Source organism: Emydura macquarii, unplaced genomic scaffold, assembly GCF_026122565.2.
Source record: "Emydura macquarii macquarii isolate MOO-44397 ecotype Brisbane River unplaced genomic scaffold, CSIRO-AGI_Emac_v2 contig_1119, whole genome shotgun sequence".
NCBI classification, from domain to species: domain Eukaryota; kingdom Metazoa; phylum Chordata; order Testudines; family Chelidae; genus Emydura; species Emydura macquarii.
The window spans coordinates 15748331-15767275 of NW_027131256.1; the positions used below are offsets into that span (position 1 = coordinate 15748331).

Sequence of the window (18945 nt, forward strand, 5' to 3'; positions counted from 1 at the left end):
TCTTTTTAAAACTCCTCACCCTTGTGCTGGCAAGACTATGAAGCACTGTTGGTTTCTAGAATCTCACACTTGCAAACCAAGCTGTATGGGCATTAAGTTTTCCTGTCTCTAATTAGCAACAACAGGAAAGAAGCAGCTGTTCCAAAAGTGGTTAGTGCAGAGGCTGGGCACAGATAGTAGGTAGAGTATCATACAGAAGGAAGCAAAGAAGAGAATTAGAAAACAAGTACGGAACAGATAATATTTAAAGTAAAGCTGGTTTGGACTTTGTTATAATATTTTATGGTGAGGTTTTCCTTTTTACATATTATATTTGTGGTCTCTTTGTAACATGTAGAAGCTCATGCCTTGTAGCATCAACACTGCTTTTAAAAATGTAACTATAGGATGAATACCTCCCCTCATCTCTCCCCCGCCAAAAAAAAGTGTAAGATGATTTCTTTGTAAGCTTCTGAGAAATGTTTTCTGTTCCTAGCTGGACATGGAATGTGCCCTTTTGGATGGGGAACAGAAATCTGAAACAACTGAACTTCTAAAAGAGAAGGAAATATTGGATCATCTGAACAGGAAAATAGCTGAGCTGGAGAGAAATGTTATTGGTGAAAAGACAAAGGTAAACAAAGTTAACATCTTCACTAATTTTGTGCTATTTAGTCCTTGATCTTCAAAGTGTATTCAAATTATTAACATAGAGGAGGAGATCTGTAACATACAGAGGCAATAGGTAAGTTACTTGACTTAAATGGTGGAAAATAATTGTCTCAAGAATTTCACCTTTAGAATGTACTAAAAATATGCACTGAGATATGCATTCACTGATATGCGCTGAGATATGGTTGATTAGCAACATGAAGTGATAAAGTAGAAAGGCCTGATTTGCTGTAAAGATATTTGGTATACTTTGGGTGCTTTAGATGCCAAGTAAAACAGAGTGAACGCTGATTGCAGTCACAACACACCATTTATTACAACATGTAGCTTGGACTACAATGTCCTATTGCGGTTATGTTATCTGTTGTTAAAAAAGGTGGTATTAATTTGACTTTTCCACAGCATAAGTTCTCATTTTAAAACTGCATTACATTAGACCCTCTCTAATTCTCTCAAAAAGTTCAAGGATATTTTTCCTTCTTAGCAAAGAAATGTAAGAGCAGATTGCTATAGTTTGACTTTATTGAGACTTCACTTACAAAATATATAACAACATATATTATGCAGAGTGATAAATAAGACACCTCTCCAATTATGCAGGTTCACTCAATTTGCTAACTTCGAATTTTGGTAATCTATAAAGAATTTTCTAAATATTTGTGCAAATTAATTCATTCGTTCTCTAATATGTATGGTCATAACTTTCAATTGTTTTTAATACCCAGTTATTTCTGTGAAATATTGACATAACTTGAAATACAAATCTTAGCTACCCAAAATGATCTATTAGGTGACCTCTAGTCTATTGTCTAGTGTGTAGTCCACCCATCTTTTCTTGGAAGACCATTCTACAGCCTGTTATATCTCAGTGTCAGGAGATTTTTCTGGATATTAAGCCAATAGTTGTTCTTAATTTCATCCCATGGTTTATAACTGTCTTCCCTGGAACTACTCTAAATAATTCTTCTCCATCCTTCCTGTTTACACTATGGAGATTCATTTGTAGTCACTTTGTTGGTGTTCTGATCATTTGGTTTTAGTTTTTGTTCCTTGGCTGGTCACCTGAGACAGGCTTCATTGCATTTGTTCCATGAACCTTTCACCATCCCTTTCTGTTGCTTAGACAAACTATGCATTTTTAGTTCTCATCAACTTTCCTTCTAAGTTAAGCCGACAGTCCCACTAATGTTTTTGTTGCATTTATCTGAACTCTTTCCGCATCATTGTTCTCTCATGTATTGAGCCTGAACAATACAGACCAGTCTAAAGCGGGTCACTGTCCAGGCTTCAGGTGAAATGGTGATAAGTCATAGCTATGCAAACAGCTTCATTTTAAAGGACTGCTGTCAAGGAGCTTAGGTTTTCAGACAGTATGGGGTGAGCCCCTTAAGTATTTGGATACGTAGATAGAAATTCAATGTCTGAGTGATGCTTTCCCTCTTTCTCTCATGCTTGTTCTCTTTTTAATCTCAACATTTATGACAAATAGACATTATTCCTTATTTTTTTCTCTGTTTTCACATTTTTGGTAACATTTTAAATATTCCCTCACAGAGCTGTGAATCAAACATAGCAGCATTGTACTTGTAATCAGCAAGTGAAATGGCAAGTCTGTTGTTGCTATTTTGTGCATATTTGTTATCATCCTTTCATGGGGAACAACAAAACACTCTGAAGCCTAACTTTTGCTAAAGTCTAATATAGCATTTAAACACTTGAGTTATGGAAGTGCTCAGACTTCAATAGCAAACTATGGATTGTATGTTCTGGTTTGGCACAGGCAGCCCCAGAAATAAATCAGTGATAATGCAATTTGATACTTGATTGTAGCTTCATGCTTCCTGGGAAAAAACTTTACTACAGAGTTTGACAAAATGATTTTAACTCAGCTGCTTTGGGAATAGAACCAAACTGTACAAGTACAAAAAACAAACAAACAAACAAACAAACAGACTGTTCCCCAAACTACTACTACTACTTCTTCTTCTTATTTTTTACTGGAGGGAATCACGTCATATTACTGAATTCTATGTACGCAGAAGTGACACGATTACGAAGGCTGAATTAGCACCTCTATTCCAATGTGCTATTTTCATTTACCGCTTCCTCAGAATTACTCTTTGAGCTGGAGACCTGCCATGCTCTGTATCAGACCACGAGTGACTTTTGTCTTTATGAAAGTTGTATAAAACTATATATAGCCATGCTGAATTATCCAGATGTGCAAATAAATTTGGTCATATGTAGCTGAATGCTGTCACCATGTCCGAGCTAACTTGGCTTACAAATAACAAAGCATTTTGAAAAGACATGGATGAAAATTAGTGAAAAAGAAAATGAAATAATGACTATATGAGCATGACAAAAGAACAGTGCTGGTGAACTTTGATTAATAGAAGTTGTGGCAGAAAGGCTTTCCCTCTTTGAAATAATTGGCCCAGATTTCTATCAAGAGACCTAAGCCTAAATTTTAGGAATGAAGAATTATCCTTCTCCTGTCAGCCCTGTCTCAGGTAGAGTCAAGGAAAGGATGCCAGTCTGCCAATCCTTTAAAAGGGACTCCAACAAACAAAATTATGCACATTGGTAGTCCTAACTATGAGAATCCAGTCTCCTCTGGATCGAAAATTCAGATTGCTATTTGAATCCTGCAGTGAAAATGTGCAAAGCCTGAAGAATCAGACAAATTAATACTTCGGAACTTTTTACATTTTCCCTACTAAGGCCTCAGTTTAGCAAGATACTTAAGTATACGTATAATTTTAAGCAGTTGAGTAATTTCATTGAGATCAGTGGCACTCCTAAAGTAACAAATATGCTGAAGTCCATAAAGACTGTGAATAGGGCCCTGCAACAATGCGGATACTACAGGAAACAAGGATTGTTACAAATGATAATGAATAATTAGAAACGTCAGGCTCATTCTGAGACCACTATCAGGAAGTAAATTCAACAGGGGATTGTACTGCTAGAAAGATACCTGTTCTTTTGTATCCTCTTGTCATCAACTAGTATATGTTAAAGATTGTCCAGTATTTTAAAGTTTTCTTATTTAAAGCATTTTGTGCGGCTGAGGATATTATGGTTAGCCAGGAAGACTGTTACTTTTCTGTTCTAGCAGTTCTATTAGAGGCATTGTTTTCTAGAAAGAGCTATTTTTTAATCAATGAGGAAGCATGTTCAGAGAATGAGTTTATGAATCCCAGGTCTCCAGTGACTTCCTGTGTGTCCATCAACAAGTTGCAACTTCTATCTGTTTCTCCATGTGTGAAATGGGGATAATACTTTAAGGGTGTTTTAGGCTTAATTAGTGTAAAATTTGAACAGCGATTGGAAGATATGACGTTTTTAAGATGTACTGAATATTAAAATACCAGTGAACTGCAAAAAAACTTGGTTTGTTTTAAAAAGAAGTTGATGTATGTTAGTGTGGGGTTGCACTTAAAGCAGAAGCATTGTTTAGTTTACTATGGAATTGCTGTTGTTTTATACTTGCAGCATTTGATATAAAGCTCCTGATTTATAGGAGAGAGCCCTTCCACCCAGAGAAGTATTGGGAAAAGAAAAGGGAATGGCTTTTCCCCTTAATATCATGTTTCTTTCCCCATGTCTGTCAGGCACCTGTCATTACCCCTAAATGAATCTCTTGTAAGACCACTAGTGTCTGAGTGGCAACCTTAAACTTCGCCATTCATGATTAAATTGTGCCAGCTTTCATCCACAGCTGTGCGTCTCTCCTAAGACAGAAATGTATGGAAAATAGGCCCTAAGGAAACATGGGAAAGTATAGAGGGAAGAACAAACAACTTGTCTGTTTCATTCCATCCTTGTCTTTTTGTTCTCAGAACATCAAGCAGCCCTATTTGTTTCATGAATACCAGCCACAAGATTGCAAATGCTTTCAATTCTGAGAAACTGACAATATGTTAGAAACACTGGAAAGGGTGAATTCAGCCTGTCTCACAATTATTCCATTAGCTTCCTTCATAGTCTGACCATCAAGGGGTGCATTTCCTTTCCCCACCTGCTGTCTAGTTATAGGGATAAGGCTGACTTTTGGGGAGAGGAATATATCCTGACAAATTCACTCCAGATGATATAGCTCTACTGATAGCGAGTCACTAAAAGCAGAGCTTCCTCCTTCCCTTGAAGTAGCCAGAATGCAATGCCCCTGAGAATTTTATTTTATGGACAAGGTGAGGCTCCCCTTGGGAGCATATACATGTCTATAGTGATGTGACACTTCTTGGGGCACCCAAGGCTGTGAGTCGTCTTGTTACCACCCTCCTCTTGCATGAGGGAGGCTTGCCTGTGCCATCTGGATGTCCGCTCTCTAACACAACCAGTCTGTCAGCCACTCAAGCACTCTCCTCTGGGACCAGCCTTGCTGGTTGCCAATAGATGCACCCAGCCTCTGAAGCCCTTCAGAGTGTCCCCCTTGAGGTATGCAACCCCTGATCACTGGATACCTGCAGAAATATCAGATCATCCATTCTCAACGGAACAGTGTGCCCTAGTTTATCAGTTTTATCTTAGCCCATTGCTACTGTATCACACACAGTGCTTGAGTTCAATTATAGTAAAACAAAAGGAAATGTCTTTAAGAAAGAATAGAGATCCAAACAGAAACAAGTGAGAGTGATGGAAACAAACAGTTGCGAACAAAACAAAATCAGAAAACATGACCTAGCGCCTACACTTTATTAATAGCTACCTTCTCTATCTAATAGAGTTGTTTTTTCACCCCAAAGTTCAGTCTTTTGCAGCATTTGCTGACCCCAAGGAGCCATGACCCTATCTTTCATAAACTACCTGTGCTCACTGAGGTAGCTCCTCAGAGAATGGGTGCTGAGTGTCTTTCTCCAGACCATGATATGGCGAATCAGTCTTTTGTCTTTATTCATAGCCACGGTGATCCTCTTGCTGTCATATTGTTTCTTTTCACTCCAAAGTGATTTCGATGTTTATAGTTAGGGCCCCACCAAACACACGGCCATGAAAAATGCATCAAATCTGGTCTTTTGTGTACTTTTTACCCTACAGCAGCATTTCTCTAACTGAGGGTCCCAACCCAAAAAGGGGTCTCAAGGCTATTGTAGGGAGGTCATGGTATTGCCACACTTACATTTACCCCGTCTTCAGAGCTGGGTGGCCAGAGAGCAGCAGCCGCTAGCCATGCGCCTATCTCTGAAGACAGCGCCACCGCCCCCAGCAGCAGCGCATGATGTTGTATTAGGATAATATCCACCTCTCAGGGTCCTAGAGCTCAGGCTGCAGCCCAAACCGGAATGTCTACACTGGAATTAAACTGCCCCTTAGCCTGAGCCCGACTCAACTGGCATGGACCAGTCGTGGGTTCTCTAAAGAAATGTTCTTTCTGCTCCTTTGCTAGTTGGCCAGTTCTTATGCCATCTTTCTATATGACTGTAGGCTTTGGGGGGGCTTTTCTGGGATGTGGTTCAGGTTGTCTGGCCATACTTGGACACAATTGGAGTTTGTGGAGAGGTAATTCAGAATGCAAACCCATTTAGGTCCTGGCTTGATTTTCGGAAAGCTCTAGAAGAACATGCTAGGGAATTACTGGAGATTTAATAGCCTCGTCTATGTGAAAGAGTAATAAGTATGATGGGAATGACATCCTCAAATACAGTCTACTATCTTAGAACAGTGTTAACTGGGTGTGGGTTTAGGTTCTTGTCTGATGCAGATCCTGAGGTATTTCATACTGGAGTAATTGCAGTAGGCGAGTTGACTCTGTTTTGAGATCTTTGGGGACTGTTTATTATTACATGTACAGTTGTCTGTTCCTCCGTCTTCGTTGTGTTTCTCATGTCAAACAACATTTTTTGGCTTTTTTTTTTTTAAGGCCACAGTCAAATCTTTGTTTTCTAGCCATGCAGTTCTTTTCACAATGACCTTGAGCAATTTATTTTTATAGTTTCTGTTAATTATTTTTTAATGTTTCTTCCCAGCTTGTCCTTCTCCTATCCCTCCCGCTACTATGTACAAGGAGAGACAACTGATCAAACCCTTCCCCCACCAATATCATCAAAACAGAAGGCTGAAATGTCAAAATCCAGGGTTTGATCCTAAATATCCGATTTCTAACAAACCCAGAGTGCTGGGTTTATTTTGGGTTGCAATCATATTGCACTGTTCCTCTTCAGCTTTTATTTAAGATCCTGTCTTCGAGCACACTTTTTTGTTTGTGATATTAATGTTTTGCTGGTTCACTTGAACAGAGCCAATAAAGCACAGAATGTGTTGTGCCATGGTCATCTAAAATAAAGCCCGTGGTTGAAGTTCTGGCCTACCAGCATTACTGCAATGTCCTCTTAAATCCTGAATTTATAGAGAAAGTGTAATAGCTTCCATATACATGCAAGTGTTTCTATTGGTCAGTTTTTTTAAGAAGGTTGCGTTGAGCGACCTACTAGACCAGTAAATATCACAAATGCTTTAGATTTAATTATCAGGGTTGATTCATATTTCAAAATAATACATATGCCAGCTATGTATCTCATAATGAGTTACTGGGCAAAATTATCTGTTTCAAAAGTGCTCCTAAATGCCCAAATTTCCCCCCAGATACTCCTGGGTATCTGCAGTTAGATTCAATGGGAGATGAGCACATGTATCTGAAGATGGAATATGGCCCAAAGTGGAAAATATGGCAGGACAACATGTCATATTCCTGGGCTTTTCTTTTCTCCTGCAGAAATAGGGGCACCTAATCTGCTTCTAATTTTGTTATGGAATGAAGACTGAAGTTTGGAAAGCAGTTAAAGTTGCAGGGAATGTGTTTAACAGGCATAAGTTGACTTTGAGGCTCTCCCTGTTGTTGAAGCTAGCTTTAACTCACATTTAAAACTTTGCTCTGTAACAGATTTTTTTGGAGGAGAACACAGAGAGGGGGTGTGTGTGTGGGGGGGGAGGGAAGTGAAGGGGGTAATGCTGTGTATAAAATAACAATAGAACATTTGGTAGCTAGCTCAATGCTATTGAAAATTGTATCTTTCTCCTACAACTTTTCCAAACCTTCTCTTAAAATCTCAGCAATCCCTTAGGAATCAGGGATGTTCATGTGGTTAATGAACAGAACTGGGGCCAGAACATGTGTGCGCTAGTCACAGCTGTGTCACTGACTGTAACATTGGATAGCTCACTTACAGTCTCCAAATCAATTTGTGGTCTGTAAATGTCGGACAATAGTACCTACTTCACAGGGCCATTGGGTTTAATCTATGGCTATAAAGCTCTTTCAGATCCTTGGAGGAAGATACTATTGAAGTGCAGATAAATTATTATTCAGTTCAATTCTTCATCAAATTATCAGTGTGTGAACTAAACCAATGCAAAGTCAACAGTGCTGGTGTAATTGACCAAAGGTCTGCAAAACATATAATGCCTCTAAATGCTTAAGGAGACATTTCCTGCTATGTTTGCACAAGTGAGTCAGTCTGCTGGGATGTTAGAACTTCCTGAGTTATAAATAGAAGAGATGGGTATCATTTACTTTCAGTCTTCAACGAATACCTTACTGGTTTACTGATGGAAGTAATAAATCTCTGGCATGGTCCTCAGTGAGTTGTGTACTTGCTGATGTTAGCTGTTCACACTTAGATTGTCTTGCCTCTTAGTGAATGAGCTAGTGTGATTGCTAGGTTGCATGGATTTCCGGGAAGCTATTAACAGCATTGGAGTAATTGAAGGTTGCAGTAGTTCTTGTTGCTGTAAGTTGCTCTTCTCTTCCTCATCCCACCCACATACCGATCTGATAGTGCCTAGGACTAATGTGAACTGACAGGTAGAGTTGTGAAGACTTGGATATTGATTTATGAAATATTTAGATTCCCTTTTGTGCTGGGGGAAGGGTTGACAGCCATGACCTGCTGTGGACACAGACCATGGGAAGTTCCGGCTCAACGGGTCTGACAGGCAGCAGCTTCATGGCTCCTGATTGGCTCCTGGCCCTATATAAACCAAGCAGTATTCCAAGAAGTGTCTAGGCAACAGCAGGGATCTCCTGTAGCTGCCATGACTATTCCTGCTCCCTGTTCTTGAACTCCTGGTTTCAACCTCAGCTTGATTTGGACCTCGCCTGCTGACCTGGAGGCTGAAACCTGATTTGGGCTCTGATCCTTGATATCGACCCCAGCCTGGAACTTAAGTACAAACTCCTCTGCTACTCTAAGCCTCAGGTGTGATCCTGCTCTGACCTTGGTCCCAGCTGCCCTTGTCAGGATCCTCACATATATTCTGTCTGCCACATACTGGGCTAGTAGTGACAAAGCTGTCATTTGATGACTGTTTGGTGGCCTATCTGGGATGAGTTTGATCTCAGAACAGTTGAATGAATAGATGAGGGATTGAGGTACATTGGTTATGGCAGAGATCTAGGAGTCATGTCTCCTGGGTTCTAATTACAACTGTATGCTGCTGTCTCATTGTGTGACCTCAAGTCACAAGTTGGAACTGCTCCATACTTGTAAGTGAGCTTCTGTTTATGTTATTTGAGAACAGGAGTGAAGGTGTGAAGTCCAGATGACTGAACATAATGGTTTAATCTCTAGGTTTTTATGAGTTTGTGAAAAATGTTTCATTGTTCTGAGTAATTCACTGGCCTGGTGGCATGGCCTGAGAAATGACCAAAACTAGTCTTTCAGTTCACACGAGACCTAATTATAAGCATTAAAAAACAATCAATCAACCTATCTTGGGAAAATGATATTACCCCAGTTTTAGAGGAGAGGAGAATAAAAAGAGATTGAGCAAGCAAAATAATTGGTGAGGGTTTGATGACTGTTTCAGTAATAATGAAGAGACTATGAAAGAGCATTCAGCACTCATGAAACAGAAGATCATGTATGGAGAGAGAAGTGTCTACTCATGGGGTGCAAATGATGCACTCTGACTGCAAAACCTGAGCGTGAGGAACAGCTGAAAAGAAGCACTTGTTTTTGGAAGACAGAGAAAGAGAAGATAGACAGAGAAGAGGACGAATGAGTGGACATCATAGCGGTACAGAATTCAACTGTCCTTGGAAGGTCCAAAGGAAAAGGCTTGAACATTTAGGGCACCTAAAATATCAAGAAGACGTGGAGGCGCGCTGAGAAATGAGAAGCCCATGTGTAGCTCAAAGAGAAGAAGAAGCAGGAATTGAATAATATTTCAGCGTGTCTCTGAGCAGCAGGAGACTAAAAATGGTGTTAAGAAGGCCTGGCTATCTTCATATGTGAAGATGGTTCCTGATGGGTACCATTTGTTGGAGACTAATTTACCCTTTCATCGTTTCTGGAATTGTACATGTTCTGGCAGCAGCTTTCTATGGCATGTCAGGCATATTGTTACTTCCAGTCACATGTTAAAAGAATGTTTAAGAGAATGTACCAAGTATGTTGGCCAGTGCTGAAGTGAGTAAATTACATTAAAGAATTTCATGTACTCTGGAGAAATGAAAATAAGATTTATCTAGGGAAGGTTGTTGAGTTTTCAGGGAGGAGTATATAAAGCAGCCTTATGTGCATCCCAGAGAACAGGATACAGTTCCCTACGGGATTTAACCGAACAAGTTCAATGTGTTTTAGCTACTGAAACAGAATTTCCTGTCCCAAACATACTTCTTCACTGTAGTTTGCCTCACTTCATTTTTTTACGGCTCACTAAATATATTAATCTGTGCTGAGGAAGTAGACAGGTAGTTTACTCCCCTTGATAGTGCCAGGTTCCCTTTACAACCAGAGTATATGTAATATTTCACGCTGCTCTTAGCAAAAGCTACTTTTTTCACTTCACTCTATCACTGTCAGACTAACATGCCTGCTGCCGCCTTAACCATTTTTTACTATATAAGAAAGATTTAGGTTCGATTTGAAAGATGGGACTGGACTAGCCAATGGCTTTGGAGCATGGGAGAGGGAGGTGTGTATCTTCTTTGCACAAAGAGCAATGACTAGGAAGAAAATTACTCCTCTGTGATGATTAACTTTTGTTTTGTCAACTTTACATCCCATCATTGCAATTTATGCTAACCATGTATGTCTGTCTTAACTACATGCTTAGGCTTTTTAGAGTTCATTAATGAAGTATTTGCCACACATGATCATAATTGCTAACAACTACTTGGGTTTGAAGGTAATTCTGTTTTTTATTTTCTGGCTCAAACTTCAGGAACAAATAAAGCTTGATGCTGAAAGGGAAAAACTAGAGAGGCTTCAGGAGCTTTACTCCGAACAGAAGACCCAGCTTGATAATTGCCCTGAATCCATGAGGGAACAGTTACAGCAGCAGCTGAAGAGGGTCAGTAGCAAGTTTCAAGATTGCACTAACTTTTCTTTTTCTATTACTCAGTTAATTGTAATATATTCTATCTCACATGTACAAAGAAGCATCTGCAAAAAATTTTGTGGCTTAGTTGTGAGGGTTAAGGAGTTGTTTCAGTGCATTCTTAATTAATATTTTGCATGGTGCCAATTGAGTAGAATGCAAATTGGTGGATTAATTTTTTTTTTTTTTGTAGTTTTAAAGCTGTAGACCAGTCACGCATAATTAACACCCTGCGCCAGTTGGCTGATGTGAAAGCTAATAGTTGTGATGTTCAGATGGACATTAGAGCATCACCCTGTAACTGAACAAGCAAAGAGAAATACTTAGTTTCAGTAATTAGGATAAACTATTTCAGCACTTAACTTGCATTACTATTTGACACAATTATCTGTTGGGTTATTTTTGCCACACTGTAAATTGGTCTCTGTGTGTTGCTGTGCATACTTATTTTCAATACATAATTTAGTTTTAATCTGAATCATGCATTGAAAATGTCATTCCTAAGGTTATGTGTGTCAATAATTTATTTGCATATCTGAGTTACTCCTTCATTCTTTGCAGCAGCACAGTAGCATTTTATTCAACCCTTACAGTTCACCTGTGACTTGACTTCATTGCATGTAACATAACAAAGTTCAAGTACAGTCTAAGTCAAGGGTGTCAAACTCATTTGCTATGGTGGGCCAGATTTGAATTAAATGTACTTCAAGTGGGCCATACATACGATAAATCGAAATACTAGGCACTTTTGGATCACTGTGTCTCGTGCACACAGCTCTCCATGCACTGCCGCCAGAGTACACAGATCTCATGGCAGCCAGCAATGCTGCAAGATCTCGTGGCGTCGTACTCGCTGGCGGCAGCGCGCAACACCTCAAGATCTCGCGGCGTCGTACTCGCTGGTGGCAGTGCGCAACGCCGCAAGATCTCACGGCAGCACGCGCTACCATCAGGGGTCGGACCAAAAAGGTTGGTGGGCCGTATCCGGCCTGCGGGCCAGATGTTTGACACCCCTGGTCTAAGTTAAAGTACAGTTAGGTATTGGAAGAGACTATAAAAATGGCGTTGTGGGGTTTGCTACTTGCCTTTCAACAACTTCTGTAGCAAATATACCTAGTTTTAAGTGCCAGCCTGCAAACTCAACCTGGCCTCTGAAAATCAGAGTGGGTTCTTTCTCGCTTGGTCATTTCACACCGGTAATAAAGTCTCTGTAACTGTAATCCGGTAACAATAACGCTATTTAAAAATGTCTTTTTTTCCATGAAATATTTCAAAGAAAATTTATATTTTTCATTTTAGTCAGATACTTTTGCAGAATTTTTGGGGTGTTTACAGGAATACTCAAACACCCCAATCCCTATTTTTTTAAACCAATTTTTTCCTTTAATGAAAACCTGAAAAATTTCTAGGAAGAAGAAAATTCTCAGGAATATTTCCATTTTGTCAAAAAGTCATTTTTTGTAAAACAAAAACAAACCAAAAAAACGTTTGATAACTTTTTGACCAGTTATATTTACATATCCTCCTACCCCTGGTATGCATCATTCTTTACAGATTAATAAAAACAGCTAACTATTTAGAAAAAAATTTAGCTATATGACAATGTTGCTCTGTGTGGAGCTGTGGTCAAAAAAACAACTGGGAACTTAGGTTGTATTAAGCGATAAAGAATAATACTTAAAATATTATGCAAGTATATAGTATATGCCCTCTGCTGGGGTACTGTGCTGGCCTATGTGAAAATGAGTATACTTTGGACAGTTCTTAATTGCATAGGTGACCCCATACTACAAAAAAAAGGTTAGAATAATCTTAATAAAGGAGTGAAGGCTTGAATTGATGTGGAAACTGAAACTCAACTCTAGAGGTCAGAATTGAGGCACATGGCCATGACAGTCTGTATGGAAAGCTTGTAATGCTGCTGTCTTTGATGTAACTGCTCCCTGGATACATAGTTGAGTTTCAATAGCTATTGATTACATACTATTGTCCAGCACTAAAATTTTAAACTGAGATGAACTTCTGAGGCTTAAACTCCAAGATGCATTGTAAATCTCACAGGTTGTTAGTTTCAAATGGGTTTTTTGCTTTCTTTTTACAGATCACCCTTATTCAATGTAAATGTAGAAAGTTAATTAAAAGCCTTTTAGAAAAGGCAATGTGTCTCTTTTTATGCACTTCTCTAGTAATTCTAGTTTTTGCAAACTACTTCTGTGAAAGAATTCAGGACATATCTCTTAATATGTGTATCTAATAAATTTAGACCCTGATTCTGCAAATGTCTCTACCCAGGCAGAGTTCCATGGACTTCAGTGGAGCTCTCTGCATGCAGAGCGGATCCTCTGTGTTGTATCAATTGCAGGATTAAGGTCTTGGGGAGAAAAATCACTTCCTTTTTAAATGTATCTGTAAAGCACCTGTACACCTGTGGTGCTCTAGAAATAAGCAATAATAATTTAAGATACCATAATTCTAAAGTAACTGAAGGGCTTACAATATTTAGACTTTTAAAAATTTAAATGAATTTTCTAAACAATAACTATGAAAAAATAAAATGAAGCCTTCCGTCTGCTTTCGTATTTAAAGACATCATTTGCGGAGACGTTACCATCTTGTTGCTGTGGGATAGCAATAATTACCTAATTGCTCATTCTCAGTGACCATAAAGAAATTGTAGGAAAAGAATAGGAAACGCATTTCTTCCATTCAAGTTTGCTAACTACCAGTTATGGAATAAAACTAGGAAAATACCTGAAACGTGGATTTGCAGTTAAATTATCCATTGCTTTCATTACATTTTTAGCTCATTACATTTTGGTTCATTATTACAGATGCTAGCTATACTCTGTACCTGAAATATAGCTAGATACTTCACACTCTGAATCTGCAGTTTGAGTTAGGATTGAAGGTTGGGACTTAGAAAATTATATCCACGTCATGATCACTGATCACTGTCTCCTGAGGTTTATGATTGGTACATCCTTTTTCTGTTAGTGTAAGGTATCTATGTCAGTGGTCTGCTGTCAGAGACTAAGGGAACCTGAGGATATCCAGAAGATGCTGGGGGAGGGTATTAATCTTTCTTGGTGGTTTATTAAGACTTTGTATTCAGCCATTCCTACAAAAGCCCTGCCATATCTTTTTTTCCTCATGTCTTCTTGATTTATGGATGATCCACAATAAATGAGGTATGAGGGTAGATAGTTATATTGCTGTTGTATGTTGATGGATAGTTTAGTTCATAGTTTCTCAACCTGTGGTATGCATACCCCTGGGGGTACGCAAGACACAGGCAGAGGGTACATAGCGAAAAACCCAGTGAAGGGAGGCAGGCGGCAGCCACCCGCTTCCCGCCTGGTCCCAGCTCCCAGAGTGGAAAATGGAGTGTTGGGATACTTATTAAAATTTTCAGAAGTTAGGGGGTACTTGCTACTTAAAAGGTTGAGAAACACTGGTTTAGTTAATCCAATCTGTCTCTCCTTGAGTCTGATCAGAACCCTGCTATTGTGAGGAAATTTTTTGTTATGCAGAATTGCTCCAATTCTTAATAGTTGATCTGTATTTGAAGGAGCAGATCAATAGATCGAGATGGCAAATTCTACATCCTCTTTCCTTGAATTTTGTCTGGTACCACTCACTGAGGTACTGGAGACGATGGAGAAACTTGTGATTTGGAACCATGTTTTTCCTGCTGGGGAAATGCCAGTGGGGAAATGCTGGGTTTGTTGTTACTAAATTGCTATTAATAGTAAATTGTCAATGGTTGTCTGAGGAAAAGACAGGTTGCTTGCTGTCCTTAAAACTTTTGTTGTACAGCTTAGGCTCAGGAAACCATCACCTCCATTATGAATAATTATCCTATTATAAATCTTCTGTTTCTAGTTAAGATCACTGGGAAGGTTGTGGTGAGATATCTATCACGATATTTAAGAAATTCAGTTCTCCTGGACAATTGCCGCTCTGCCTACATAATTGCGTACATGCACAGAATTAACTCTCATTGATTCTGTTGATAATCTCAGAGCAATGGATGCCACCATAACTAGATCAATGAGCTGCCGTGGATATTGTTTAAGTTCTGTTACTTAGTGGGAATAGACTGTGATAGTTTTCAAATGGCTATGTTCTTTTCTCTCAGAAATCTCTGATGCTAGCATTGGGAAATAGTTTTGCTTCATCTTCTATTCAGTGTGCAGATGTGTTTGTTGAAAGAGTTAGTGAGACAATATGAAGCAAGGTGCTGTCAGTACACTAACGCCACTAAACTCTGCCTTTCTATCGTCTTCAATGGGCTAGGAGACTCCGCTTCATTGTGGCGGATGCTGAGGTGGCCTCAGTTGTTCACTATTCAGATGGACTACAGCAATGTGATATACCTGGGTTTGAAGTTTTCAGCACTTAAGACACTTCAACTAGAACAAAATGCTGCAGCATGTCTCCTCAACAGTGTTGGCTACTGCAAGCACAGCGTGCGAGCACACTGTCGTCTGCTCACTCCACTGTCTTTCAATAGACTATCAAATCAGGCTCAAGGTCTCAGTCCTGCCCTTCAAATAGTTCCTTGGCCTGCATCCAGCGTATCTAAAACATCAGCTGAGGCTCTGGGAGAAGACTGTGGTCAGCAAGTGTGCTCCTCTGGGACAATGGAACTTTCTGCCATTAGGGTAAAGCTTGTCTGTGCAGAAAACAGCTTTCTCGGGGGCTGGTCCAAGACTGTGGCATGAACTCCCCCAAAACTAAGGACCATCATAAACCTCACCATCTTCCACTCCAAGTGCACGGTGCACTTCTTCGACCTTACCTTCTCTAAGATAAACAAATGTATAGCAGTGTGTGTGTGTGTATATATTATATATATATAAAAATGCAAAACAAAACATTCCACTGCATATATTTCTTCTCTTGGGGAGAGGATGAAGGAACAAACATGACAGATGTCAGGCCCTTTGCTTAGTTCACTACTGGAAGGCACTCTGACGGTCTGGTGATGAGCATGTTATAAGAACCCATACTAAATAGAAAGTTCTTTCAAACATGTATATGTACAGGTGATTCCATTTTTTTCATGTTTAATTCCTATGAAATAGAATTTTGTTTAATATAGGATGTTGGGAGTGATTGAGGAGTAAAGTAGAGATCAGCCATGTTTACTTCAGTTTACAATGATGGTAATGCTAAAGAAATCAAGTTTGTATTTGTTTAGACAGGTCTGTGGAATGAAATTGAATAATAATTTTAGACTGTGATTCATAGAAACATGGAGTCATAGGATTAGAAGGGACCACAAGGGTCATAATCTAACCCCCTGTCAAGATGCCAGATTTATTGTGTCTAAACCATCCAAGACAGATGGCTATCCTTAGGCAGTAGGACAATGGAACAGACTTAGGAAGTTTTTCCTGAGATTTAATGCTATTAAGTAACTCTTTTCAGATCACTGTAAATGCAATATTTTGTTTGTTTGTATGTTTGCTTGTCTTTATAGGATGCTGATCTGTTGGATGTAGAAAGCAAACACTTTGAAGATCTGGAATTTCAGCAACTTGAACATGAGAGCAGGTTGGATGAGGAGAAAGAGAATCTGACACAGCAGCTGCTGCGTGAAGTAGCTGAATATCAGCGAAGCATTGTCAGTAGAAAGGTAAAAGGATTAAAACTGAACTCTTTGCTTTATGTGCTTTTTAGCGTTAGAGTCAAAGCATCATTGTTTCACCATTACCTGTTCCTTTGCTGGTGCACATAAAAGAGATTAGGTGAATCCAGAGTCTGACTGTCTTCAGGAAACATGGCAAAACCTTTCTCTCAGAAAAGCTTTTGCACCATAGCAAGAATGATACTCACAGCAATGACAACCCCATCTACCCAATTACGCCCCCTCTCCAGAAATTAAATTAAACTAAAGAACAAAGCCCTATAAAACAAAGCCACCTCCAATCCCCACAGTCAAAAACAAAAACAAAAACTACAAATACAAATAACAAAAATACCTCAAGCAAGGCTATTATCCTGGAAAGGAAGGAGATTCATAATATCCCTATAATGATTATGGTGTTACTCTTGCCACTTTATGTGGGAAGTTCTCTGATAATACAATGATGGGCAGCAGCAGCATTCCTTTGATCACCTTTATTAATGCTACTTTTTATCTTTAAAGATAAATGTACTAAGAGGTGAGAAATTGCATTTCTACCCATTGCAGGACCACCTTACCCAGTCTGGCTCTGAGTAAGCTGCTACTTCCTATTTCCCCCCTTGGATTCCCCAGTCACTTCAACATAGGCTTTTATATGTCAATTAACACCCCTTCTTGGGGTCTGGTTTATTAACAAAGCTTACAAGAAAACACAGGAACTCCCATAGAGTTTTCCTAGCTGGCTCATGACCCTGGGTGCAGGGCTCTTAATTTTGTCCCCAACAAGACTTTCCTCTAGCAAATTTGGCCACCACACTCCAGCCTTCTTATCTGGCTCCTGATGTCATCAGGCTTGCTGCTCCAGCCCCCTCCACTTTGGAGCTAGGAAGAGTTTTTATGTGTAAAGCAACTCATATAGCCCTGCTACTTCTCTGCGTCTCTCCCTGCTCTCTGTCGAGTAGCAGCTCCCAGGGCTTCCTACAGGGAGTCTCCCTTCTTTTCCCTTTGACTCTCTAAAGGCTTTTCTCTTATCTACACCCTAGAAGGCCTGACTTTAGCCACATGATCTGCCTATCATGTGGCATTACTCATTTTTGTCTCCCTGCAGGGACAAGTGTGTCACAGGTAGGGCTGGAGCCATCACCTCTTAAAGGGCCAGTCACCCTTTGATACTTCCACTGATACCAGTCTTAGATTGGAATGCAATCACAATGCAATCAAGACCCAGATCATCTATTATGTGTTGTTTCTTGATGTTTTTATGCCAGTCTCCCCAGCTCTGTCTGTATGAAATAGAAACATTATTTGAACCCTCTTTCCCCATGTCAGCTTTCAACTTACCAATTGAAGAGCCACAGCCACATAGGAGAGCCACTCATGGTTACTGTTGTTTATTATTACAATAATAATAGCAGCTGAGGTGCCTACCCAGAAAGAGTTGAATGTTCTATGCACGTAAAAGCCAGAGAAGTTACCAACGTAGGGACAAGCAGGTGCAATAGATTTGAGTGAAGTTACAGTCTTACTGCTGAAATATTTGAATGTACCAGATGGGTCTTCAGATGTTTACGGTTTTATGGGGATATTTCACAAACATACAAAACCGGGTGGGATAACAGTGGTTCTCAACCAGGGGTGTATGTAGTATGTGGTATATAGTACATGGTAAAAATGAGAAAATAAGCAATTTTTCAGTAATAGTGTTCTGTGATGCTTTTGTATTTTTTATGTCTGATTTTTTAAGCAAGTAGTTTTTAAGAGAGGTGAAACTTGGGGGGACGCAAGACAAATCAGATTCATGAAAGCGGTACAGTAGTCTGGAAAGGTGGAGAGACAGTGGGATAGGAGACAATGGAGCAGCAAGACTCATGAGGGGACAATAAAAACAGTATAGAATGTAAGAGATGAAACCAGGGATAGATAAGCTAACAATGTGGCAAGGCACAGGTTATGAAACAAGTATTTATTTAAATGAGGGCAATGGTGTTCAAGATCTTTTTTAATTTTCCCCTTCACTTGTTGAACAGCCTGGAGTATGAGATAAAAAATTTCAAACCATCATTGCTTTTGTTTGCCTGTTGCAACTTCAATAAATGAAAGTTGCTGCTTCAGTTTTGCCCATCTCTTATCTGTATTTTAGCAAATGGAAAATGTGCAGTAAAATGTGAGCATCGTGGCAGAATATAACTTGTATTGAAGTAGAACAGTAAAGTAGACTGAGAGTGTTGATTTTGTGTGTGTGTGTGCAGCTTATCTTGCCTAGTCATAGGCGGCACGTGAGTCTTTCGTTTGGGAAGGCTACACCCAGGAGTGCCTAGGGTAACCAGATAGCAAAT

At 39.5% G+C, this 18945-nt stretch overlaps 1 protein-coding gene across 7 annotated transcripts in view; it reads left to right on the top strand.

Annotated features, from left to right (window-relative positions):
- The window catches only part of PHLDB2 (pleckstrin homology like domain family B member 2), a 101355-nt gene that overhangs the window by 48999 nt on the left and 33411 nt on the right, over positions 1-18945 (top strand). For 5 of the 7 annotated variants that reach the window (XM_067546225.1, XM_067546222.1, XM_067546224.1 and 2 more), the window contains 3 exons: positions 476-613; positions 10822-10950; positions 16463-16618. In XM_067546225.1, coding sequence (XP_067402326.1) covers positions 476-613; positions 10822-10950; positions 16463-16618 — 423 coding nt within the window. The remainder of the gene's footprint in view (positions 1-475; positions 614-10821; positions 10951-16462; positions 16619-18945) is intronic. The other 2 variants (XM_067546226.1, XM_067546228.1) reach the window with 1 other exon arrangement.